A 24220-nucleotide genomic window follows, 5' to 3' on the forward strand; every position below is an offset into this window, starting at 1 on the left:
CAGGCTTCTTGCTGAACAGCAAGCCCGACACGGGGCTTGATCATGACCTGGACCAAATGCAGACACTTAATGACTGAGCCGCCCAGGCGCCCCTGACCAAACATTTTTAAGAACTTTTATACATCCATTTCTAATGTCTTTTAGTTTGAAGAATAATTGAGTTAATTATATGCAGGAAATGGAGAGAAATCACATCACTTCTTCCCCTTGTTTTTAAGTTAAAAAAAAAAAAAAAAAAAAGGCATGAACTTAAACCTCTGTTAGACGAATCAGAGATTCCAGCTGCCTAGTGGTGATGGGTGAGCTATTTAACCGCTGGCTCTGTTTCCGAAGCTCAAGGTAAAAATCCTGAAGAATCTGAGCAGCTTCTGTGGATAGCCTTGGATAGACATACTGCCGAGCATAACCAATGTACTTTCTCAATAGCTGGTGGGGAATTAGATCTATTGTTTCTCCAGGAACTACCTAAAACATGATAAAAAGGCCCAACATTACAACGATAGCAAATAAAATCTTTCTGTTAAAATAACTTGTTTAGATACATAAAAAAATTCTAAAAGACTTTCCAAATAAGACAAACACTGTAGTTCTAGCTCTGAGTCTAGCTGGCTTAGATTATTTCAATTAAAGTTTACATGAACCCTACTATTGCAATATAAAAGGTTTCAGTATGAAAGCAACATACCAAACTCTGACATTCAAATACAACCAATCTGAAGGATTAAGAAACAGAAGCTTACCTTTAATCTTTCTGATAAGGGCTTATCAGACACCACTTCAAGTACAGAAGTGTTTGAATCCTGACTGTTTATGCGAGCTATGGTGGCACTGCTAACAGTTCTCTGCTTTCCAGCCCTTATTGCAATCACATGTTCAGAGAGTAAGTGATCATGATCCTCATTTGGGGTATCTAACAGGATAAAGACCAAATCAAATCGGGACAGTAGGGCGCTCCCCATTCTAAGAGGTATAAAGAAAAGAAGAAATTGATTAGAATCAAAGCAAATAGAAAATGGTTTACTATTTAAGTTGTTTACTTGTTTACTATTCAAGTTCCATGTCAATAGAACTTTTAAAAAATGAAGTTTAGGTTGAAGAAACAAGCAATAGCTTTTGGACTCGATAACACGCACCAACTCTGAAGAGACACCAGGCCACACACCCTTCAACATGTAAACAAGCCATATATGTACCTACTTTTCATAAGTTGAGGTAAGGTCCCTTCTCAATCTCTGTTTTTTTAAAAAATTTATTTATTTGTGTGTCTGTCTGAGAGAGAGAAAGCACAAGCTACAGGCAGAGGGGGAAGCAAGCTCCCCACTGAGCAAGGAGCCCAATGTGGGGCCCAATCCCAGGACTCCAGGATGATGACCTGAGCTGATGGCAGATGCTTAACCGACTGAGCCACCCAGGTATCCCACAATCTCTGTTTTTCATATTACTACCTAATGGTGAGCTTCACAATGACTTTGAATTCTAAGATACATGGTATATCATTCACCAGAGGTTTTCTAGTTGTACTTTTGTACTTTTTCTCTCACCAAAAGAGTCTCTCAATGCATCCATGATCACTTAGAAAAAAAAGCCCACTTTTTCTTAGAAGTCATTATAATCAGGACACCTGGGTGCCATCTCGATTTCAGCTCAGGTCGTGATTTCAGGCTGTGAGATCAAGCCCCACATCAGGCTCCATGGGCATGGAACCTGCTTAATATTCTCTCTCTCCTCCCCTCACTTAAAAAAAACACCAAGCCATTATAATCATTATAATAAAAATGCTGTGTTCTGTCTAGTCATCTTGTCATCTTCCCTGATACCACCAATAGATAATCCTTCTATTTGAGACAAGAAAACTAAAATCCAGAGTGATTAAAGAATTGGCCAAGGCCCTAAAGCAGGTTTGGATACCTCTAAAAACCAGAATCCAAGTCCTTGTTCAACAGGATCTTTCTGATTTTTCCAATATAGCAGTTTTTCATTTTATCAAGAAAAACCAACAGATGGACTTTTTTGGTGGGGTGGTATAGCTTTTCCAAGTACAACTGTACATTTTGCTATGTATCATTTCTATAGTAAAGGTATGTATTATCATCAAACATTAGGCATTAGGAAATCTGTTTTTTTCCCTCTAGAATTTAAACTTCCATTTTTTTGGTCTTTTTTCCTTTTTTTAAATTAACATAGAATGTATTATTTGTTTCAGGGGTACAAGTCTATGATTCATCAATCTTACACAATACACAGTGCTCACCACAACACGTACCCTCCCCAGTGTCTATCACCATGCCACCCCATCCCCTCCCCTAACCCCCTCCCCTCCAGCAGCCCCCACTTTGTTTCCTGAGATTAAGAGTCTCTTATGGTTTGTCTGCTCTCTGGTTTCATCTTCATTTTTTCCTCTCCTCCCCTATGATCCTCTGCATTGTTTCTCAAATTCCACGTATCAGTGAGATCATATGATAGTTGTCTTTCTCTGACTGACTTATTTCACTTAGCAATAATACCCTCTAGTTCTATCCATGTCGTTGCAAATGGTAAGATTTCATTTTTGATGGCTGCATAATACTCCACTATATGTAGCTATACCACATCTTCTTTATCCATCATCTGTCAAAGCTTCCAGTTTTTCACATGAGGTATCCTTTTGTCCTTTTTCTCACTTCTGCATCATTTCAATCTATTTCCCCCTTCCTATACTTTTTGTCCAACGTACACAGAAGAAATTAGAAGAGAAAGCATATACAAACGTTGTTTTTGGAAGTGGGATCATACCCATTTATAAGAATATAATGTGTTTTTTTTTTTTTTTTTAAAGATTTTATTTATTTGAGAGACACAGAGAGAGAGCATACATGCACAAACAGGGAATGCTCAGAGGAAGAGGAAGAAGCAGGCTCTCTGCTGAGCAGGGAGCCTGACATGGGGCTCCATCCCAGGACCCTGGCATGACCTGAGCTGAAGACATGCTTAACTGACTGAGCCCCCCAGGTGTCCCTATAATGTGTTCTTTTAACAGTAAAGCACAGAGCTATCAGCACATACAGAGCTACTTCCGTTTTTGTAAATGTTACTTTCCACCATACAGCCTTGCCATAGTTTAACCACTTCCTTTTCAAAGGGCATTTTAAGTTGTTTCCGATTTTTGGTTGTGATAATGCCATCATACCCCACCTGTAAATATATCTCTGTACACTTGCATGGCTATTTCTGTGAGTATTTTTCCTAAAAGTAGAACTGACTAAAACAAAGAGAATGTACATTTAAAATACTGATAAACGGGGTACCTAGGTGGCTCATTTGGTTAAGTGTCCAACTCTTGATTTTTGGCTCAGGTCATGATCTCAGGGTTGTGAAATCAAGCCCTTGGTCAGGCTCTGCGCTGGGCATGGAGCCTGCTTGAGCTCTCTCTCCTCCTCCCTCTGCACCCCCTACCACTTGCTCATGCTTGCTCTCTCAAGAGAAATAGTGATAAACATGCCAGTTGTCCTTCCGTATGCTAACTTGAATATGTGAGAACCCATTTCTCCAATCCTTTGTCAATGATTATAAATATTTGAAATGTCTGACAATCTAAGAGCTATCAATGGTATTTCATTGTTTTAATTTGTGGTCCTCAAACAGTACATTTACTGGAAGGTTCCATTTCTGTGAACGATTATGTCTTCTGTTATCTTTTTCTTATTGATTTATAAGGATTCACTATATTAAAGATATAAATATAAATATCTGAAGAGACTTACTTTAAATTCTCAGAAACTGTTCGGGCTTTATTGTAGTGTCCTCCAACTGGATTTGCAGCAGCAATGATGGATGTTCTTGCAGGGAGGCTACAAACCATGCCAGCCTTAGCAAGACTAATACTTTGCTGTTCCATAGCTTCTAACAAGGCTTGATGTTGATTCCCCATCTTATCAAATTCATCTATCCCACAAATACCTATAATCACAGTAAAATAATACAGACAAAAGCTTTCTTTGGTCAAGCTCCAAATCTTACAGGATGGAAACTGTTTCATAATAAAGTACTGAATTGTTTCCAGCAGTTAAAATTATGAACTGTCAAGGGTGCCTGGGTGGCTCAGTCATTAAGTAACTGCCTTCAGTTCATATCATGATCCCAGGGTCCTGAGATCCAGCCCTGCATCAGGCTCCCTGTTCCGTGGGAAGTCTGCTTCTCCCACTCCCACTGCTTGTGTTCCCTCTCTGGCTGTTTCTCTCTGTCATATAAATAAATAAATAAATAAATAAATAAATAAAATCTTTTAAAAAAAATTATGAACTGTCATACACTTAAGAATTTGTGCCTGTTTTACAGCAAACAAAGCACTCCTCTTAACTAACTTTTATTCAGTATTTTCTCATTCAGCATTTTCCATAGGCAAGTGTTGTGAGGGCTATAAAAATGAAGATATGAGAGTGACCCTCAAAAAGTTCAAAAACTCCAAAGAACAAATAATCCAATCAAGAAATGGGCAGAGGACATGAACAGACATTTCTGCAAAGAAGACATCCAGATGGCCAACAGACACATGAAAAAGTGCTCCATATCACTCGGCATCAGGGAAATACAAATCAAAACCACAATGAGATATCACCTCACACCAGTCAGAATGGCTAAAATTAACAAGTCAGGAAATGACAGATGCTGGCAAGGATGCGGAGAAAGGGGAACCCTCCTACACTGTTGGTGGGAATGCAAGCTGGTGCAGCCACTCTGGAAAACAGCATGGAGGTTCCTCAAAATGTTGAAAATAAAACTACCCTACGACCCAGCAATAGCACTTCTGGGTATTTACCCTAAAGATACAAACATAGTGATCCGAAGGGGCACGTGCACCCGAATGTTTATAGCAGCAATGTCCACAATAGCCAAACTATGGAAAAAACCTAGATGTCCATCAACAGATGAATGGATCAAGAAGATGTGGTATATATACACAATGGAATACTATGCAGCATCAAAAGAAATGAAATCTTGCCATTTGCGACAACGTGGATGGAATTAGAGTGTATCATGCTTAGCGAAATAAGTCAAGCGGAGAAAGACAACTATCATATGATCTCCCTGATATGAGGAAGTGGTGATGCAACATGGGGGCTTAAGTGGGTAGGAGAAGAATCAATGAAACAAGATGGGATTGGGAGGGAGACAAACCATAAGTGACTCTTAATCTCACAAAACAAACCGAGGGTTGCTGGGGGGAGGGGGGTTGGGAGAAGGGGGTGGGATTATGGATATTGGGGAGGTATGTGCTTTGGTGAGTGCTGTGAAGTGTGTAAACCGGGCGATTCACAGACCTGTACCCCTGGGGATAAAAATATATTATATGTTTATAAAAAATAAAAAAAAAAGCTCAAAGACTTACATTCAAACAGGTGAGATAAGATACAGTTATATTCAAAAGACAGTATTATTTCAAGAACTGCAAGACATAGGCATAATTATGTAAGATCAGTTTTCTGGGTAAGGAGAGGACATTTGAGCAAAAACTTCAAGGTAGAAAGGGACCAGGCCTTGCAGATCCATCTGGGGTAAAGAAAGCATGAATACAAAGGCCTAAAGTAGGAATGTGATATCCCTGGAGTGCTGGTTGTGTTCCAGGCATAGCCAGAAGACTATGTAGCTGGAGAATAAGAGGGGAGAAGCAGATGATGAGGCAAAAGAGGTGATTTGAAGGCCAGAATGTGAATAGCCCTGGACCACTGTCAAGCCTTGAGCTTTCACTCTGAGTGAGACAGGAAGCCACTGGAAGGTTCTGAGCAGAAGAATAAACTTGATCTTTTTTTTTTTTAAGATTTTATTTATTTGACAGACAAAGATCATAAGTAGGCAGAAAGGCAGGCAGAGAGAGAGGAAGGGAAGCAGGCTCCCTGCCGAGCAGAGAGCCTGATCCGGGTCTCAATCCCAGGACCGTGTAATCATGACCTGAGCCGAAGGCAGAGGTTTTAACCCACTAAGCCACCCAGGCGCCCCTTGATCTGAGTTTTAATGGGATAGCTCTGCCTTGTTAAGAGCAACAGGAAGGGCAAGGGTGGTCACAGGCACTATAAGATTGCACTACTAATTCATGTAAGAGATGACAGCAGCCATGGAGACGAGGCTGGATAGTGGACATATACAGAAGATAGAGCCCACAGTATTTGTTGATAGACTGGATATGGGGTATGAGCAAAAATCAAGGATGAATGCACATTTTCTGATTTGAGCAAACAGAAGGATGGAATTATCACTGACTGAGATGAGAAAGCCTGTAAGAAGAATTAATTTGAAGGGGAACATTAGGATTTCAGCTTAAGACACGTTAAGTTTGAAGAAGAGATATAAATTTGGAAATTTTCAGCAAATAGCTAGGCAAAGCCATGAGACTAGATAAGATCAAGAAGGTAAACAGACTAAGAAAATAAAGGCACAAGAAAGGCATCTGGAGGTGCCAACCAGTTAAGGCTGGGGAGATAAAAAACAAGACTGAGAAGGAACAGTCAATGAAATGAGAAGAAAACCAGAAGAGTATAATGTCCTGGAAACCAAGGAGGTAAAGTATCAATGTGGGGGGGGGGGGGGGGCAGGCAGGTGTGGGTGCTGAGAGGATTCAGAAATGTGGAGGTCATTGACAAGCAAAGGAATGAAAGACCTTGACTGGAATCTGCGCACTGCCTGACACATGCAAGGGAACATGCTTTTCAGTAGGGTTAGAGCATCACCAAGAGAAACTTGGGTAACAAAGCTCAATTCTTATTGAGCCCTCTAAGTGGATTTCTTATAAACTAGCAGTCATATCCTGAAAAACATCCAATGAAATGGGCTAAAAATATAGCAAAACCTCTAATTATAAAGTAATAGCTCTAAATTCTTATTTTAAGTCTTGTCTGTGAGTAAAAGGGTAACATTCACCTTATCCTTGAACTATCATAATCCAGATGATATGCTGGGCTAAGTAATAGTCAGGCACTCAGCAAATATTGACTATGCACCTATGTATTGGGCAATGTGAATATGGCAGTTAATAGGATGACGAAATCCCCCCGCTTAATGTAAAGTTTTAAAACAGGCTTTAAATAAATGATCACAAATGTGATGGTTGTTATGAAATGGGAAGTACAAGGAGCAATATATAATTGTGTCTGTTGCAGGATTCTGAAAATGAATGACAATAAGTACCAGTTTCAATTCTGCAGTATAAACTGTATTTCCAGTTATTCTTTTCTGGTACTCATTCTCAACTCACTGGTTGATACAGTGCTATCCAAATGCCTCTTGAACAGAATGTAAAGAAATTAACTGGAAAGAGAAAGTCTTAAAAAAACAGCCCAAAGCTCCAGAACTACTAATTACTTAGATCTGGAATAATGCCTTTAAAACCCTTGGCTCAATTTAAAAATAGAAGCTGTAATATTAGGGAAATTAAATGTTGTCAACAGTGGAGAGTTTGGTCTCTTACCTTGATCGCCAAGTACAAGGGCACCAGCTTCCAAAGCAAAATCTCCAGAGGAACCATCTTTTGAAAGAGTTACAGTCAAGCCAGAGGTGGTTGTGGTATTACCACAAACATACACACCACGGGGAGCAACGTTGCATACTGCCTAGGGAAACAGAAGGTTTAAAAGAATCAGCCAGGGCTGTCTGGGTGGTGCAGTTGAACATTGGACTCTTGATTTTGGTTCAGGTCCTGATCTCAGGATTGTGAGATCAAGCCCTGCATTGGGCTGCACACTGGGCATGGCATCTGCTTGGGATTCTCTCTCTGTCTCCCTATGGCCCTCACCCACCGTGTGCTCTTTAATAAATAAATCCTTAAAAAAAATTAGAAAAAGAGTGTTGACTACTATGGTGAGTCCTGTGAATTGTGTAAGACTGACGATTCACAGACCTGTACCCCTGAAGCAAATAATACATTACATGTTAATAAAAAAGTGAAATAAAATAAAAATTAAAAAAAATCTAAGTGTTGACTAATCTGGGTCTGTTTAACTTAGTGCATCATGTGTTCTTTCAGTATGAAGATTCATGTCTTCTTTCCCTCCACCCTTATGAAGGAAATATTATTGAATTATAGTTGTAAATATTAATTCTACTTTATTATTTTGATTGTCTTCTCTAATGTATCCAGAAGTATGTACGTGGATGTTTGGTGTCTGATTTTTATATTATTTCCTCCTCAATTGTTTTAATCTGTTTTTCTTAACTTTTCTTATTTTCATCCCCTATGTCCTATATGATATGTTTGATCCTACCTATTCTTCTTTGTTGTTTTAGGTTGCATTCTCTGGGACACAGACTCTGAGACAGAGAATTGTGTGCATGAGGTTTCTTAGCGATTACCCTTGGGATCAACACTTATGATGATGTGAAGGAAGGAGGATTGGATAGAAGGAGATGCTGAGCTGTAATTAGTGGTGTGCTGCTAACTTTTTAATAACCAATTCTCAGAGGAAGAAAAAGCTCTGATTTGTAACATTTTCCAGCATATAAGTACTTCCATCATGGCCAATTTTAAGCTAGAAACATGACATCACTGAACATGGATCTGGAAAGAAATGCATACATAGTAACACCCATTCAAAAACAACAGATGTTACCTCAAGGGCATAGATAATAATAAATGTAGTAAAATAATTAGGAAGTGAAAAAAAAAATTAGAAAAAGAATCAGACAAAGTAAAAGGGAAAAACAGCTAATAGTGACTGCTCACAAATGTCAGTTATATGCCAAGTACTCTTCTAACAGCTTTACTGTATAATCTTTACTACCACAGTTAATAGCAAGGTATTATTACATCCCCATCTTGTGACAGAAAACCAAGGCCTGCAGAGAGTAACTCACACTGCTATGAAGGTGTAAACCCAGGCAGCCTGCCTCTGATGTCTGTGGTCATATGAACACACACAGTTTCATTTTATGCTTCATTTTCAAGTTCAAATAGAAAATACATGAGAGCCAATTTTAATTTCAAAGGTTTCAATGCTTCTTTGTATAGCAGGTAATAAAATAGCTCAATAATGCTGACCTTGTGAGTAAACAAGCTATGGCAGGTCAGAAAAGTGGTTAAATAGCATAAGAACTAAAAGCCTGGACGTCCAAAGTCAGGAAGACTGTTTAAATCTTGGCTTTACTGTATACTGACTATGCTGCTCTCAGATCTCTCTGAGCCTCAGTTTATGTTTTATCACCTACATCCCTGAGGAGTAAAAGTAAGATCATGTATGTAAGGCACTTAATCTGGTACCTGACACACATATCCAATGAAAGGCAGTAAACAATTCGTAACTGTTAATGTTAACCTAATTTTTAAACACTCTGGTTTAGCAGGGCTAGAACACTTACATACAACACACTCCACTGTCTACAACATTTAATTTCTATTAATATTACAGTTTCTATTTTTAAATTAAACTAAATGGCATTATCCCAGGTTTTAAAAAACATGAAAAAACTGCCAGTGTCATTCCTTGGTATTAAATTTTTTTCAGTACCATTAAAATCTATTTTGAAACCATCATCTGCCAAGAACTATTTCTTAAATTAAAAAGGAGTATGAGAGGGGTATTTGGGTGGCTCAGTTGGTTGGGCTTCCGACTCTTGATTTTGGCTTGGGTCAAGATGCAGGATTGAGCTACATGTCAGGCTCTGCACTTGGACAGGAGTCTGCTTGGGATTCTCTCTTTCCCTCTGCCCGTCCCTGCTGTGCTAGCAGGTGCATTAGTTTGCTCTCCTCTCTCAAAAATTTTTTTTTAAGTCTCACTTATGTATTTGAGGGAGTGAGCAAGAGAGAGCATAAGCAGGGGAAGGGGCAGAGGGAGAAAAAGCAGCACACTTGCTGCTGAGCAGAGAGCCTGATGCGGGGTTTGATCCTTGGACCCTGAGATCATGACCAGAGCCAAAGACAGACACTTAAGTGACTGAGCCAGCCACCCCTAAATAAGTAAATTTTTTTTTTTTTAAAGATCTTATTTATTTGACAGAGAGAGTGAGAGAGAGCACAAGCAGGCAGAGCAGCAGAGAGAGAGGAAGAAACAGACTCTCCACTGAGCAGGTAGCCCGATGCAGGGCTCGATCCCAGAACCCTGGGATCAAGACTCAAGCTGAAGGACAGTGGGCTTATAAATGCAGTGGTGAAGTCAGAGCTGTTCTCAATACTGGCTGCCCAGTGCAATCACCTGTGGAAGATTATACACACACAGATATACTAGAACCCTAATCCAGAGGTTCTTAATTTAGTTGGACTAGGGCATGCCCCAGGATTTTCAGAGTTCCAAAGATGATTCTGATATGCAGTCAGAGTTCCCCTGAACAAAGATTCAGTAGCCACAGGACTACTTACAAAGAGATCCCTAGTCTGGTCACATTTTCCTTCCTTCCTTCTTTTTTTTTTTTTTTAAAAGATTTTATTTATTTATTTGACAGACACACAGCGAGAGAGGGAACACAGCAGAGGGAATGGGAGAAGGAGAAGCAAGCTCCCCATAGAACAGGGAGCCTGATGCAGGGCTCAATCCCAGGACCCTGGGATCATGACCCGAGCTGAAGGCAGACGCCTAATGACTGAGCCACCCAGGTGCCCCTCTGGTCACATTTTTCTACACTGGGGCTGGTCAGAAGGAATGGGACACATGGGTATTCTCAGAAAGGACATTATGACTGGCTTACCAGGTGTCATTCCCAGGCAACCACAAGAAATCCAATAAGCAGAACCTACTAGGGCCATCATAAGCCCTGGTGGGAGACTGCTAAGCTCTGACTGGCAGAGGCAGAACATTCTTGGGCACCAACAAGAAGTTGGTCACAGAAGTTGCCTTACTTAAAACTCACAGAGAAGCAGTGGAGATGTACACAGATCTCTTATCTTTATCAGACGGTTCCTAAAGCTCAATACAGTGTTTATGTAGTTTTGTGAAGAAAGAAGGCATGACCCTGCTTCCCTGCTCTTTACTTTCTGAAACTATTCTGTTCATAGGTGAAGCTGCAACAAAATAGACTAGCAAAGCTGATACCAAAAAAAAGGAATTAGAGAAATGGTTAACACTTCACAATAGCTGACATCTCAACAGACCACCATGTGTACACAGCCTGTATGACAGAAAGCGGACTCTATTTGAAAGGACAGCCAGAGAGAAGTGACACATTACCCACACAAACCCCAATTCACTTTTACCACCAGACTAACTCTATCCTCTGGAACACAGATATTAGAAGCTTTGAGAAAATCCACTTATTAATCAGTCATACATTTCATAAGGAATATATCAAATATTAGATGACTGATTTCCTACCTGTAGCATCTGACTCTTTCCCAAGCCTGGATCTCCAACAACAAGGACATGTGGATCCCCTCGAATCGGAATTCTGTTTTTGTCATCTGCATATTTTTGGCTTCCTCCGAAAAGTGCTAATGCCAAGCCTGCTTTAACAAGCTCAAGTGTGAAAGGGGGGTGTGGGAGGGGGGGAGGAGAAAAACCTCAAAACTGAGAAAGACACAAAGATGAACAGCAAAAAAGGGATGCTTCTCCTTCCATATTTACATTTACTTGAGAATTTTTTAAAAAACATGATTGAACTTTACTTTTTTCCCTAAAGAAATTAACTTACAATAAAAACTTCTATAAGGTAAATGATTAGAAAGCAAGAACTAGTAAGCACATAAAACCAAAGAAGTACCTTTAAAAGGCAGTGAGTAAAGACCTACCTTGCAAGGCATGAATCTACTCCACAAAACTGGGAAATACTTGCTAGCTTCTGCTTTAACACTTAGTGCCCCAAGTCACTTTAAAGGTACCTCATTCCTATTAGCTCAAATTAGTAAGAAGCTTGTTCATACAATGAAGCTGTAGTTTGCTTTTCATATCATCCGCTTATCAAGAGCAATGACATATTGAAATACAAATAAATGGCTTATAAAAATTAACTCTTTTTTGCCAACTTTATATATTTTTGGGTAAAGATGAAATACTTACTTCATGACCAAAAATGACAGGGCAAAGTGAGCTGAAAAACAGAATACGACTTATAAATTCTTATTTATGCTTCATCAATCCATTAGAAGATCTGCTTTATAACTTGCTTCACTTGCTTTTATTTAGCATCAAAAAAGGGAAAAGGCAAACATAAAATTTAAATCCCTCAAACAACTCAAGACATTTTACTCTGACAGCTTCTCGAAATTCTGGTTAATTCATAAAGGGAAGAATGCTTTAAAAATTGTGGCTGTGTAAGGGAGACAATACTTGTAAAGCATTTTACTTTTTCGAAAGAGTGAGCAACAGCAGGGGAAGGGAGGGACAGAGAAAATCTCAAGCAGGTTCCACACCAAACATGGGCTCAATCTCAGGACACTGAGATTATGACCTGAGCCCAAATCAAGAGTCAGATGCTTAACCATTAGGCTACGCAGGTGCCCCTGTGCAAAGCATTTAAAAGTTCTACTGTGGATCTATCACCAGCCTTTAAAAGACCTCATAATCACAGTCTTCTACTTTAGGCACCATACATGGATTACCACCCCTTCTCACTCTCCCATTCCCTTACCAGTATTCCTGGGGATTACCTCCCAAATAAATGCTTACCCAAATTGTTGCTTCTGAAGAAACCTAAACTAAAACAACCTTCCACTGTCTTCTCCATTCTCCTTTCATGGTCCTCCACTTGTTAATCTAGCAAAGGTGGACAAACTTTTTCTTAAAAGGCCAGAACGATATCTTTTCAGTTTTACTGTCTGGGTCACAGCTACTTAACTTGTACGAAAGTAGTTACACATCGATGAATGGATGGCACTGTGTTCAAATAAAATTTTATTTATAAAACCAGGCAGCCTGCCTAATTTGCCATGCCCTCCAAGATTAACAAATGGACAACCATGAAAATTCTAGTTTTAATGCTGAAATCCCAAATATAGAATTAAAGGGTAAAAACAACCTGTGGGAAAATCTTTCTAGTATGGCAGAAGGATCACTGCAAAGGTCTTTCTTATTCAAAATGGGTAAGAGGGACCAATCAAAGAGGTGTTTTGATCTTCAGCCAGGTGGATCCTCCCCACCTGGCTCCTCTCCCTCACCACAATGTCCATGCTCCACAGATCACACCCTTACTCTAGCTCAGAGCACCCCTTCTCCCAGGGTATGTATGGATGGCTGTCTATTCAGAGAAGTCTCTGAGGGTTTAAGGACAAAGACCCCCTGAGGAACTCTATACTTTTCTCAGCTGACTAACTTATTAAAGAAAGAAACGGTCAAATTCTCTTAGTGTCCTAAGCCCAAGTAAGGAAAACACAACGGGGTTATGTGTTCTAACACAACGCATTTCAAAACCTGTTCTTTACTAATGTTAGGTACATCTGTTTTTCAGTCTCTCTTGTTTTCCTATTTCTTCAAAATCATCCAAAAAATTGTTTAAAAGCTTTTAAAGTAACAGCATGCTGTGTTAACTGTGTTAAGTATGTTATAAAATCTCATGTAATCCTTGGAACAACCTGAGGCAGGAATTATTTCTATTTTAAGATGAGAAAAATGAAGGAGGTAATAAGTAACATGTTTCCAACCACACTGGAAGTAAGTGCTTGAAGTGGGATTTTAATTTAGATTTAACTAAAATTAAAAAAAGAAAAAAAAAGCTCTTAACCACTAAAGCAAAGGTTGCCTCAATTTGCATCTTTTTATAAAAGAATATTACGAATATTTACTGAATATAAGTGACTTCTTATGGGCCATAAAAAAAATGGGCAGTGGGCTGGCTTTGACCTATGAACTGAAATTTGCAACCATTTTGACTAGTTTTTTTTACTTGTAGCCAAGAGCACCCCTATGGGGTACATAACATAACAAAACCTCAGATAATCTCATACATACTTGACAATGAGTTTAAACAGGTTTGCTTCAGCTTGAATCTCTTGGATGGCATAAAGGTCTTTAAGTGAGAACTCCATCAACACTCCATGCTTACACCCATCCTCAGAAGTCTTTGTTTTCTGTCCTTTGCTATTACTAACAGAATTTGCTTCAATGTACAACAGGAACATGCATTTGTCATTCTTATTTCGAGAACCTGTAAATTTCAAAGTATGAAATACAATAATTGGTATTTTCATTTTCTCTACAAAGAAACAGAATGAAAAAAAAAAGGTACACTAAGCTACAAATAAACCTTTATTTTAAAGGAAAAGTTTCACCCATGTAAGAAATAAGGAATTCCTTGTATTAGTGGAGATTCAAAGGTATCTTCAAAAAAGATGCTGGCAAATTTTTAAGAAACAATCAAAATGAGAAAAGATTTATATAATACCTTCTTCAGCATTTGAGACTTTGACAACTCCAGTAATGGTCACTGTGTCTCCTGGGACACAGCTATCCACAAGATCGTGAACAAGTTCACACTCTATTGTTCGTGGAATCCGACCTGCTTCTCGCTGATCATCAGACATCAGCTCCTGGATTCTAAAAATTTAAACAATTTTCAATGAGTATAGATACTGACTTTAATTTTTTCAACATGTCATCTATTCACACCCACAAGGTACCAAGCTAGATAAAGAGCAGATTAGTTGGGGGGGGCGGGGAAGCTCAACGGTGTATCTAATATTACTTCAGCAGTTTCCTATTAAGGATGGCAGGATAAGCATATACACTTGTCTACCCTCTCTCCAAAATGTCCACCAAAATGGCAGTTACTACATAGGTAAAGAGAAGTTTTAGGGTGTGCAGAGGTGTTACCAATAAACAAGACCTCCTGACATTTTAGAACACAGCAAGTGGGAAAGTATAGATAAGTAAAACAAAGTCCAAAATACACACAGGAAAAAGTTACAAGGATCTAAGAGAAGTGGGAGCCTCTAGGTTGGAGTTGGCAGGAATGGAGAGTAGGGAATTCTTGTTTCTTACATAGGTGAAACATCCTTTCAGTGGCTGGCTAAAAGGAAATAGGATAATTAACTGAAAGACAAGTAACAGAATAGCTGTTCAGAATTCTTTGGTAGGTGGGTAGGTAAGCAAAGAATGAGAGCATTCCAGCAAACCAGGCTTTCCTGTTTAACAAAACCCAGAGCACTGTTCTAGAGTAATGGATTCATCTATTGTGAGGGGAGTAACAGCATCTAATGAGGGCATCACAGCTCCAGAACAAAGCCTCCTCATTCTGGCATCTGAGAAACCCAACTCTGATTCAAAAACATATTCACGGAGTAAAATTTGATAGTCAAAACTCCTAACTTCTTACCAGGAGGCATGCCTCATGAGGAAAAACTCCTACTTATAATATAGCAAAAGAAATCTAGCCTACTTAACCCCCAAAATTTCTCATTGCTCATCAGACATTTCAGGATGAAAGGGCAATAATTCAGGGAAAAGAAGAACATTAGAAACAAACGAAAAGCTGCCTAAGAGTTTCTGAGAAAATCTACCATTATAAAACAATAAGTGGCTATAAAAAGGGAACTATGAGAAAACAAGTGTGAGATCAGGAAAATTAAAAATATGTATATTGGGTTCCTGGGTGGCTCAATGGATTAAAGCCTCTGCCTTCGGCTCAGGTCATGGTCCCAGGGTCCTGGGATCGAGCCCCACATCGGGCTCTCTGCTTAGCGGGAGCCTGCTTCCTCCTCTCTCTGACTGCCTCTCTGCCTTCTTGTGATCTGTGTGTGTCAAATAAATAAACAAAATCTTTTAAAAATATTTGTATATAAAAATCAAATATTTATAGGAAACAAACAAAAAAGCCAAAGAAATCTAGAAAATGGCACAGAGAAAGCAAAGGGTGAAAAAAGTTTAAAAGACAGATGAAAAGTCCAATCAATATATCTGATAGGAAGCTCAAAGACAGAAAACAGATGTTCTAGAGCCCAAGACAACTCCAGAAGAACTGATCACTGTCCAGCAGGATGAAGACTCTCATTACTTCAGAACACCACAGACAGAAATCTGATTTCAAAAGGTGGGAAAAGCGCTAAACAACACAGTCCAAATATGAAGCACACCAAAATAAGGAAGAATGCAAGAGAGTAGAAAGAGAACTTCCTTTGATTTTGACACATGGATCATTTATTTTAAGGGAAAAAACAAAACAACACAATAACATATATTACATTTCCTTTTCTTGGCATTTGACCGCCTTCCTTGTTTCTTTGTTAAACAAAGATGATCATAAAAATATAAATGCTCTTCTTTTTGTTAGATATGACCTATAGATTAAACAAGGAAGACAGTTATGATTGGAATAGAGAAGTAAACCTTGACAATGTAAAATTAACATCATGCTGAAAGAAGTCTAGCAGTAGAAGGGGGAGTAGTAAAGGCACGTGCATTACCTCTAATATCCTTGGTTCAGAGAGTGAGTGAGTAAAGAGAGGGAAGCCATGAAAAGATGTCACCTAAAGTTATGTATAACACAATAAGCAGTTGTGGGAACTGTGGTCTACTACACTGATTTTTGAAAAATATTTACAGGCATTACCTTAAAACTTTTTTTTTTTTTTTTGCCACACTCACATTCCAATTTAATTATATAGCAATTATATAGCATGAGGTCAGGGGCTTAGGGCCTCTCATCCACCTTTTCACCAACTGAATTAGCATCTCCCCCAGCAAGTGCCGCTTGGCCCCTAACCCCTGGGGATGGCCACCTGGAGTCCATCTGCTGAAACCAGTGGCACATGTATTTTCTCATTCCACAGAGCCATCCTGATGGCTTCCACAGGACTTCATAAAATCTTCTGGGTCAATGGATTTTTGTTGGCATATGATGGGAACCAACGCTTTAAACCAACCATGGCTTTGAAAGCCCAATAGTTACCAGTCCGGCATTTGTGATCTGTTCCCAACCCCCCCTTTTTTTTTTAAATTTTAATTCCAGAATAACATACATTGTCATATTAGTTTCAGGTGTACAACATAGTGATGCAACCATTCCATACGTGACTCAGTGCTCATCTCGATGAGCCCTATTTTCACCCATCCCATTCACCTCCACTCTGGTAACCATCTGTTTGTTCCCTATAGTTAGGACTTTTTTTTGGTTTGTCTCTTTTTCTCTTTGATCATTCGTTTTGTTTCTTAAATTCCACATATGAGTGAAATCATATGGTATTTGTCTTTCCCTGACTGACTTATTTCACTTAGCATTATACTCTCTCAATCCTCCATGTTATTGCAAAAATCACATTCATTTTTATGGCTGAGTAACATTCCATTATATTTATACACACACACAGACACCACATCTTTATCCATTCATCTATCAATGGACACAGGCCACTACCAATTATTTTTAATTCTCTAACTTACTTCACAATGGCAGTGAGCTGAATTATAACTCCCAAAAGATATGTCTGGAAAGTTTCTGTTCAACAATCAACTGATAGCCTTATGAGGTTTCCCTCTGTATGTAAATGTTTTCGTTCTTTTCTCTCACAGCTTTTAAAACTCTCTTTATCACTTCTTTTTTTTTTTTTTTTAACCATTTTAACTACTGTGTGTCTTGGACCTCCTTAATTTGATTTTTTTTAGTTCATTCTGTGCTTCCTATTTCTTTCCTTCCCCAGATTTGGTAAGTTTTGGGTTCCTATTTCTTCAAGTAATTTTCTGACCCCTTTATCTCTCTTCTTCTTCTGGGATCCCTATAGTAAATGTTACTATGCTTGATGGTGTAACTGAATTCCGTAAGTCTATTCTCATTTTTTATTATTTTTCCTCTCTACTGTTCAGCATGCTTTTCATTACTGTCCTCCGACCTGTTCTGCTAGTCTACTATTTATTCCCACTAGTGTATTTTTAATTTCAGTTATTGAGTTTTTCATCTCTGATTTAGTCTTTTCTATGTTTTCTCTTTGCTGAGGGTCTCACTGAGATCCTCCACCCTTTTCTCTAGTACAAGTATCTTTATGACCATTACTTTAAACTCTCTATCAGGCATATTTATCTCCATTTCATTTAGGTCTCTTGCTGTGATTTTCTCCTGTTTTTTCACTTGGGACATAGTCCTCTGCTTCCTTATTTTGACTGACTCTGCTTCTGTGTTAGAAAAATCAGCTATGTCTCCCACTCTTGAAAGTAGTGGCTTTACGAAGAAGGGGTCCTATAATGCCCTGCAGTGCAATGGCTCCTGTTCTTAAGAACATGGCCCTTCAGGGGTATCTCCTGTGTGTGTTCCATGTGCCCTATTATGGCTGAGACACATTTTATCTTCAGTCCAGCAGTCTATAATGGTTCTCTTTGCCTCTTGTGGGCAGGGTTTGGTCCCTGTGTTGTTAGTGGGCCAGCCTGGGCCACCCCAGGCTTGAGTTGACTGAGGCCAGGTGTTTGCCAGAGCTGCAGGAACACCAAACTGCAGGGTGCTCTCCCTGTATTATCCCCTGAGAAGCTTCTCTTGGTGGGCAGGGCCTACAGTCAGACCAGATGTCTGTTCCAGCCCACTGCTGGGGACACAGCTGGATTGGTATGAATGGTTATCTTCCCCTCTCCCCGGGGTAGGAGTCACTTTGGAGTGCTACTGGCTCTTGTCAGGGCTGCTTGCTCACTGCCACACTGTGGTGCCACTCTGGATGCTCTCCTGCAGGCGAGTGCAGGGAGTTATGTGCACAGTGCCAGCAAGGTCCACACCAGCTGGCTGCACGAGGGGAGCTGTAGTCACTGGGAAAACTCCTACTCTACTTGGAGGGGCTGAGTCCACATAAAAGTATAGGGGTGGAGTGTGCCATTAGCAAGCTAGGTGGAAGGTGGAGAGTACTGCACTGTCCTGGTTCCCATAGGTGTCTCTGTATCTAGGCTGGGGATCGGGGAGGGGAGACAGCACCCACCAGCTCTTTTGTTCTTCGATAAGTCTCCCAAATGCGCCTGCCCCTCCAGTACATGCTCGGAGATTAGTAAACAAATCTCCCTCCTGTATAACAAGGAACTTTTTTTTGAAGCTCCTTTTCGTCTATGTTTTTTTTCAATAATTTAAAAAAATTTTTATTTTTTTAAATTAACATATAATGTATTATTAGCCCCAGGGATAACCAGGAATTTTTTAAACTGCTACTTCTATGCTGCATCTTAGCAGGGCTGTTTGTTGTGCTGTCTGTTTAAAGGCAGGGATTCCGCTTCCTCTCACCATACAGCTCTCTCAGAGCTGAGCCACTGATTTTTCAAGTTCAGGTGTTAAGCCCAGCTGATTGTAAGAACTCACAAAATGAAGCCCCTCTGGTTTTCAAAACCAAAGGTTATGGGTGTTTGCCTTCCCCATGCAATTTCCCTGTGCCTGGATGCCTGCTGTGGAGGTCTGCTTCTCTCCCCTCCCTACAACTGCTGCTGAGTCTCTCCCCCACAGGAGAGAGACTCCTGACCATCTCTTCACTCTTTCTACCCTCTTGTGTGCTCTTCTCTATATTTAGCTGTGGAGAGTCTCTTCTGCCAGTCTTCAGGTTGCTTTTGGGGTTATTTACACTGATGTTGGTGTTACCTACTTGTATCCATGAGACCAAGTGAGCTTAGGATCCTCCTACTCTGCCATCTTCCCCAGAAGTCTTTAAAACTTCTTTAAATAATGAATGTAAGTAAAAACCCTGAATGTTCAAATAACAACTTTGGAATACATTCATTATATGTCTGTATTAACCTCCCAATTTAGACTCTTCTTACTAAAACAGATAAACAGAAAGAAAAATTAACAATTACTCTAATCTCATTTCCGAGAGTATCTTCTCAACATATTTTTTTATTTCTTGCCAGTTTTATCACTAAAAACACTGTACACGTTTTTAATGTCATTTCAAAATATTCTCCTGCAACATCATATTTAATAGCTACACAATACTCTTGTACCATCCTACTTAAAACACCTTCTTCAGAAGCTTAGGCTGTTCCCTATTTAAACACACACACACACACACACACACTGAAAACATATACTTTCAGCAACTATTTCTTCACATACTGTGACTGTTTTCACCAGGTAAACCTTTAGAACTGGGACTGCTTCAAATGCAAAGTTTCACTTTGATGCATTCAAATATTTCAATGCACTAGCTGAGAAACAATAATTCTTTATGACCATTCCAAACTAAGCCTCAGAAAAAAAAGAAATTGAATTTACTCTAAGTGCAGGAAGACCTTTCACCTAGGGTATGTAGTCATTTAATATATATATACATTAGTAGAATAAAACCATAATTTAAGCTAATACTATACTAACAAAGTGTTACTATAACTCAATCAAAATGAACTTTAGCAATACTTTACACTTAAAGATTCAAGAAAAGGGGTGCCTGGGTGGGTCAGTTGGTTAGGCATCTGCTCTCAACTCAGGCAATGATCCCGGAGACCCAGTATTGAGCCCAGCATCGGGCTCCCCACTCAGCGGGAAATACGCTTCTCCCTCTGCCTTCACCCTGCTAATGCTCTCTCTCAAATAAATAAATAAATAAAATATTTTAAAAAGAAAATGATTTAAAGATTCCAGAAAAGGATTTAAATAGCCTCCATTTTTCTTTAAAGTTTATTTTACAAGGTGGGGAGAGACCAAGGGAACTAGGAGAGAGAGAATCTCTAACAGACTTCCCAGTGAGTGTGGAACCTGACTCAGGGCTCATTCTCATGACCCTGAGATCATGACCTGAGCCCAAACCAGCTTAACCAACTGTGCCATTATGCACCCCTACATGGCCTCCCTTTCTAAATCTAATATCAAGAGATCATTCAAATCCAATTAAAATACTTAAGCCTATTTTCTTGTCTGCTATTTTTACCAAAAAGCAACAAAATTTTGTTCAAATAAATGAATTACCATGGACCTTCTATGCACCTATCCTATTGTGAGCCACAGCTCCTTTGAGGCCCTCATCACTCCCTTCAGTGGTGAAAGCCCTACAGTCTTTGCAGACCCCTGTGAACTAAAAGGGCACAAATCACGCTCAAGAATCTTAAACATAGCCCTAAAAAAGAATGAAATCTTTCCATTTGCAACAACATGGATGGAACTATCTGGTATAATGCTAAGTGAGATAAGTCATTCAGAGAAAGACAAATACCATACGATTTCACTCAAATGTGGAATTTTAGAAACAAAACAAACAAAGGGAAAAAAAGAGAGAAACAAACCAAGAAACAGACTTTTAAATATAGAGACAAACTCTTGATTACCAGAGGGGACATGGGTGGGAGATGGGTGAAACAGGTGAAGAGGATTAAGAATACATTTACTGTGATGAGCACTGAGCATCACTATAATCGTACATCTGAAACTAAATATAACTGTTGTCTACGCTGGAACTAAAATTTTTTAAAATAAAATGTAAAAAAAAATTCTCAAACATTTCTTCTTTTATAAAATGGAGAATTTGTGAAGATCTCAGCATACTGTAGAATTACATATGTTGGTGTTAGTTTTTACAGAACAGAAAGAGGTGAAGGGAAGTAGGACGGGGCTTTATAGCAATCCATCTCACTTTTTCTGTAGGTTCTTAGTATTTTTAAGACCATCACCTGTTAAAACAAACAAACAAACAAACAAACAAACAAAAAACCATCACCTGTTTTAGCTAGGTTTCTTGGTAGCACTCGGACTTCAAAACTACCTATTATCAGGGTGCCTGGGTGGTTCAGTGGGTTAAAGCCTCTGCCTTCAGCTCGGGTCACGATCCCAGGAATCTGGGATCGAGCCGCACATTGCGCTCTCTGCTCAGCAGGAAGCCTGCTTCCCTTCCTCTCTGTCTCTCTGCCTGCCTTTCTGCCTACTTGTAATCTGTCTCTCTGTCAAATAAATAAAATCTTAAAAACAAAACCAAAAACTACCCATTATTTCATATTCAGGGATGAGTTATGGGACTATAGCCAAATAAAATGGAATAAATTATTGGGTTAAAAATAGACACACACACACATCTATATGATCTGCAAAAAATAGCTTAAAAAAAACCCAAACCTATAGTAAAATGCCTCACATAGTGAGAACATGAAATAAAACACATCCCCGTTTCTAAGGGATTCTTTATTTTAAAACTTCTAAACAACATTTCTATCACAGAATGGAAATAAAATCATACAACTTTGTTGGTATATATCCAGTTCAATGAATCACGTAAGTGAGAAATAAATTGAACTATCCCTCAATAGTAAAAGGACATGACACTTGTACTTAAAATCTTTTTTGGAATCTAATATAGAACAAATTTCAAATAAAGGCATTAATTTCAACATATAAATCCTTAACCAAATAAATCCTTTATTATATACTTTATCATTGTCTATAGATAAGACTCACTGTATAATACAGGAATATTCTAGATTACTTGGCAGTATGAGAGATCTAAAACCTGTGTCTTATTTAGTCTGATTACTTACTTGATTGACTGCCAGTCCATCGTAACCGTAAGAGGTGAGCTACGGAGAGCAGTGAATGACCTCCCTCGACATGTGGGCACAGGACACTGCAACAAGATTCATTCACATCCAGATTTTGATAAACTACAATTACATCTCAGGAAAATGCATATTAAAATGCTTCATTTAATATTGTTTTAAGTTGGTCCCAGAAGGGTGTTATAATAATATGCACTACAAGCTTAATGACTTTCTATATCCACCTGCACCAATTCTGTATTGTAAGCTTTCGAAGCATTTTTTCAGCTGGTCCCTCTTGATCACTGCTCTTACTCTTCCAGCTGTGGGTGTGCAAGGCTCCTCACAAGCCTCTCATACTGAGCACATATTCCTTCCTTTGTGTGCAGTCTCCTGATCCTTGAATGCCCTCTCGCATCCAGTCCCACATATCTAGCCCAATCCTCACCTTTTCCAAAGTCTTCCTGGGTCTCCTTTAATCCCTAGCTCTCCTATCTCACTTCCTTTTGCACTGTTTGTATAATATTTACTGCACACAGAGACAATCCTCAAAAAGCAAGTGAATTGTGTTCAAGATTTTAAAAGTCACTTGTTTGCTATTTGGACCTCAAGATGCATTTACAAATTCAGAGATTGTGGTTGACTGTATTTTCCAAATATGGTTGCAACAGTATCTCCCCATGAGCCTTTCTAGAACTCCCACTCCCCCATCAAGAAATGGAGTCTAGGGCGCCTGGGTGGCTCAGTGGGTTAAGCCGCTGCCTTCGGCTCAGGTCACGATCTCAGGGTCCTCGGATCGAGTCCCGCATGGGGCTCTCTGCTCAGCAGGGAGCCTGCTTTTCTCTCTCTCTCTCTCTCTCTGCCTCTCCATTTACTTGTGATCTCTGTCAAAAAAATAAAATCTTAAAAAAAAAAAAAAAGAAAGAAATGGAGTCTAATTTCCCTCTTCTGGGATCTGGACAGGCTTATGACTCACTTTGTAACCAACAGAAGTGATGTCACCTGATTTCTGAGGCTAGGTCAAAAGAGGCAAAGACATTTTTTCATGAGAGCTGGACCCATTTCTTGAAGCTCTCAGCAGTCATATGAGCAGACTAAGTTGCCATACTGTGTTCCAGAAGCCAAAACCAACCCAGAGAGACTCATGGAGAAGACATGCCCAGCTAGCCCCCAGCCTCTTGCTGTTCTGCTTTATCCGCCGTTTGACTACAACACTGTAAGAAACCTAGATGCAGAACTAGCCAGCCAAGCAGTTCTTCCAAACTTCAGACTAACAGAAACCATGAGAAATAATTAAATGACTGTTGTTATTTTAAGCCACTAGGTTTTAGGCTGATTTGTTATACAGTAATAGTGACTAAAACATGGATCACCTAAACAACCATCTTTCTGGTCACTTCAATTCATGGAAGTTTAGACACATGCATAACTCTTTTCACACACTAGTACTCATCTTCCCAGTCAGCATTACTACCCATTATATTGGGAGGCCTGGAAATACCTTGATCAAATACAGTTAACAGAAATTACCCAGTAAGTCAGGATTGAAATTCTGGCCTCTGAACTAAAGGCAGAGCCTAAACCTTAAGCCCAGACAAATAGTAGACGACACTCATTTACCAATACCATTATGCGGAAACAATAGCCAAATCTCACATACCCTATTCTTCCTGTAAGAGAAGAAACCCTTAAAAATTTCAATTTGTGTAAAAATGTAATAAATGTAAAATGTATTAAAGTCCAAGGCTGATAAAGGCAACTCTGGAAAAGAAGAATAGATATGGTAAGTCTCCCTGCCATTTCAAAAGTTTTAATGAGATCAATGTAAATAGGACTGTATAGAGCTGGTATAGGACCAGTGAAATGAAATGCATTCACATGTCTAAGGACAGTGTACCATAGAGGAAACAATACACATCTGTAGGAAT

The 24220-nt window shown here is 39.2% G+C and overlaps 1 protein-coding gene across 1 annotated transcript in view; it reads right to left on the reverse strand.

Moving 5' to 3' along the window:
- The window catches only part of LOC132008161 (DNA helicase MCM8), a 47204-nt gene that overhangs the window by 11743 nt on the left and 11241 nt on the right, over window positions 1-24220 (reverse strand). Inside the window, exons 8-16 of the mRNA XM_059386575.1 lie at window positions 22296-22381; window positions 14269-14420; window positions 13836-14031; window positions 11949-11979; window positions 11268-11408; window positions 7439-7580; window positions 3741-3936; window positions 741-960; window positions 256-465 (exon numbers count right to left, since the gene is read on the reverse strand). Of these exons, the coding sequence (XP_059242558.1) occupies window positions 256-465; window positions 741-960; window positions 3741-3936; window positions 7439-7580; window positions 11268-11408; window positions 11949-11979; window positions 13836-14031; window positions 14269-14420; window positions 22296-22381 (1374 nt within the window). The remainder of the gene's footprint in view (window positions 1-255; window positions 466-740; window positions 961-3740; window positions 3937-7438; window positions 7581-11267; window positions 11409-11948; window positions 11980-13835; window positions 14032-14268; window positions 14421-22295; window positions 22382-24220) is intronic.

The sequence above is a fragment of the Mustela nigripes genome, unplaced genomic scaffold (assembly GCF_022355385.1).
Source record: "Mustela nigripes isolate SB6536 unplaced genomic scaffold, MUSNIG.SB6536 HiC_scaffold_75, whole genome shotgun sequence".
NCBI lineage: Eukaryota > Metazoa > Chordata > Mammalia > Carnivora > Mustelidae > Mustela > Mustela nigripes.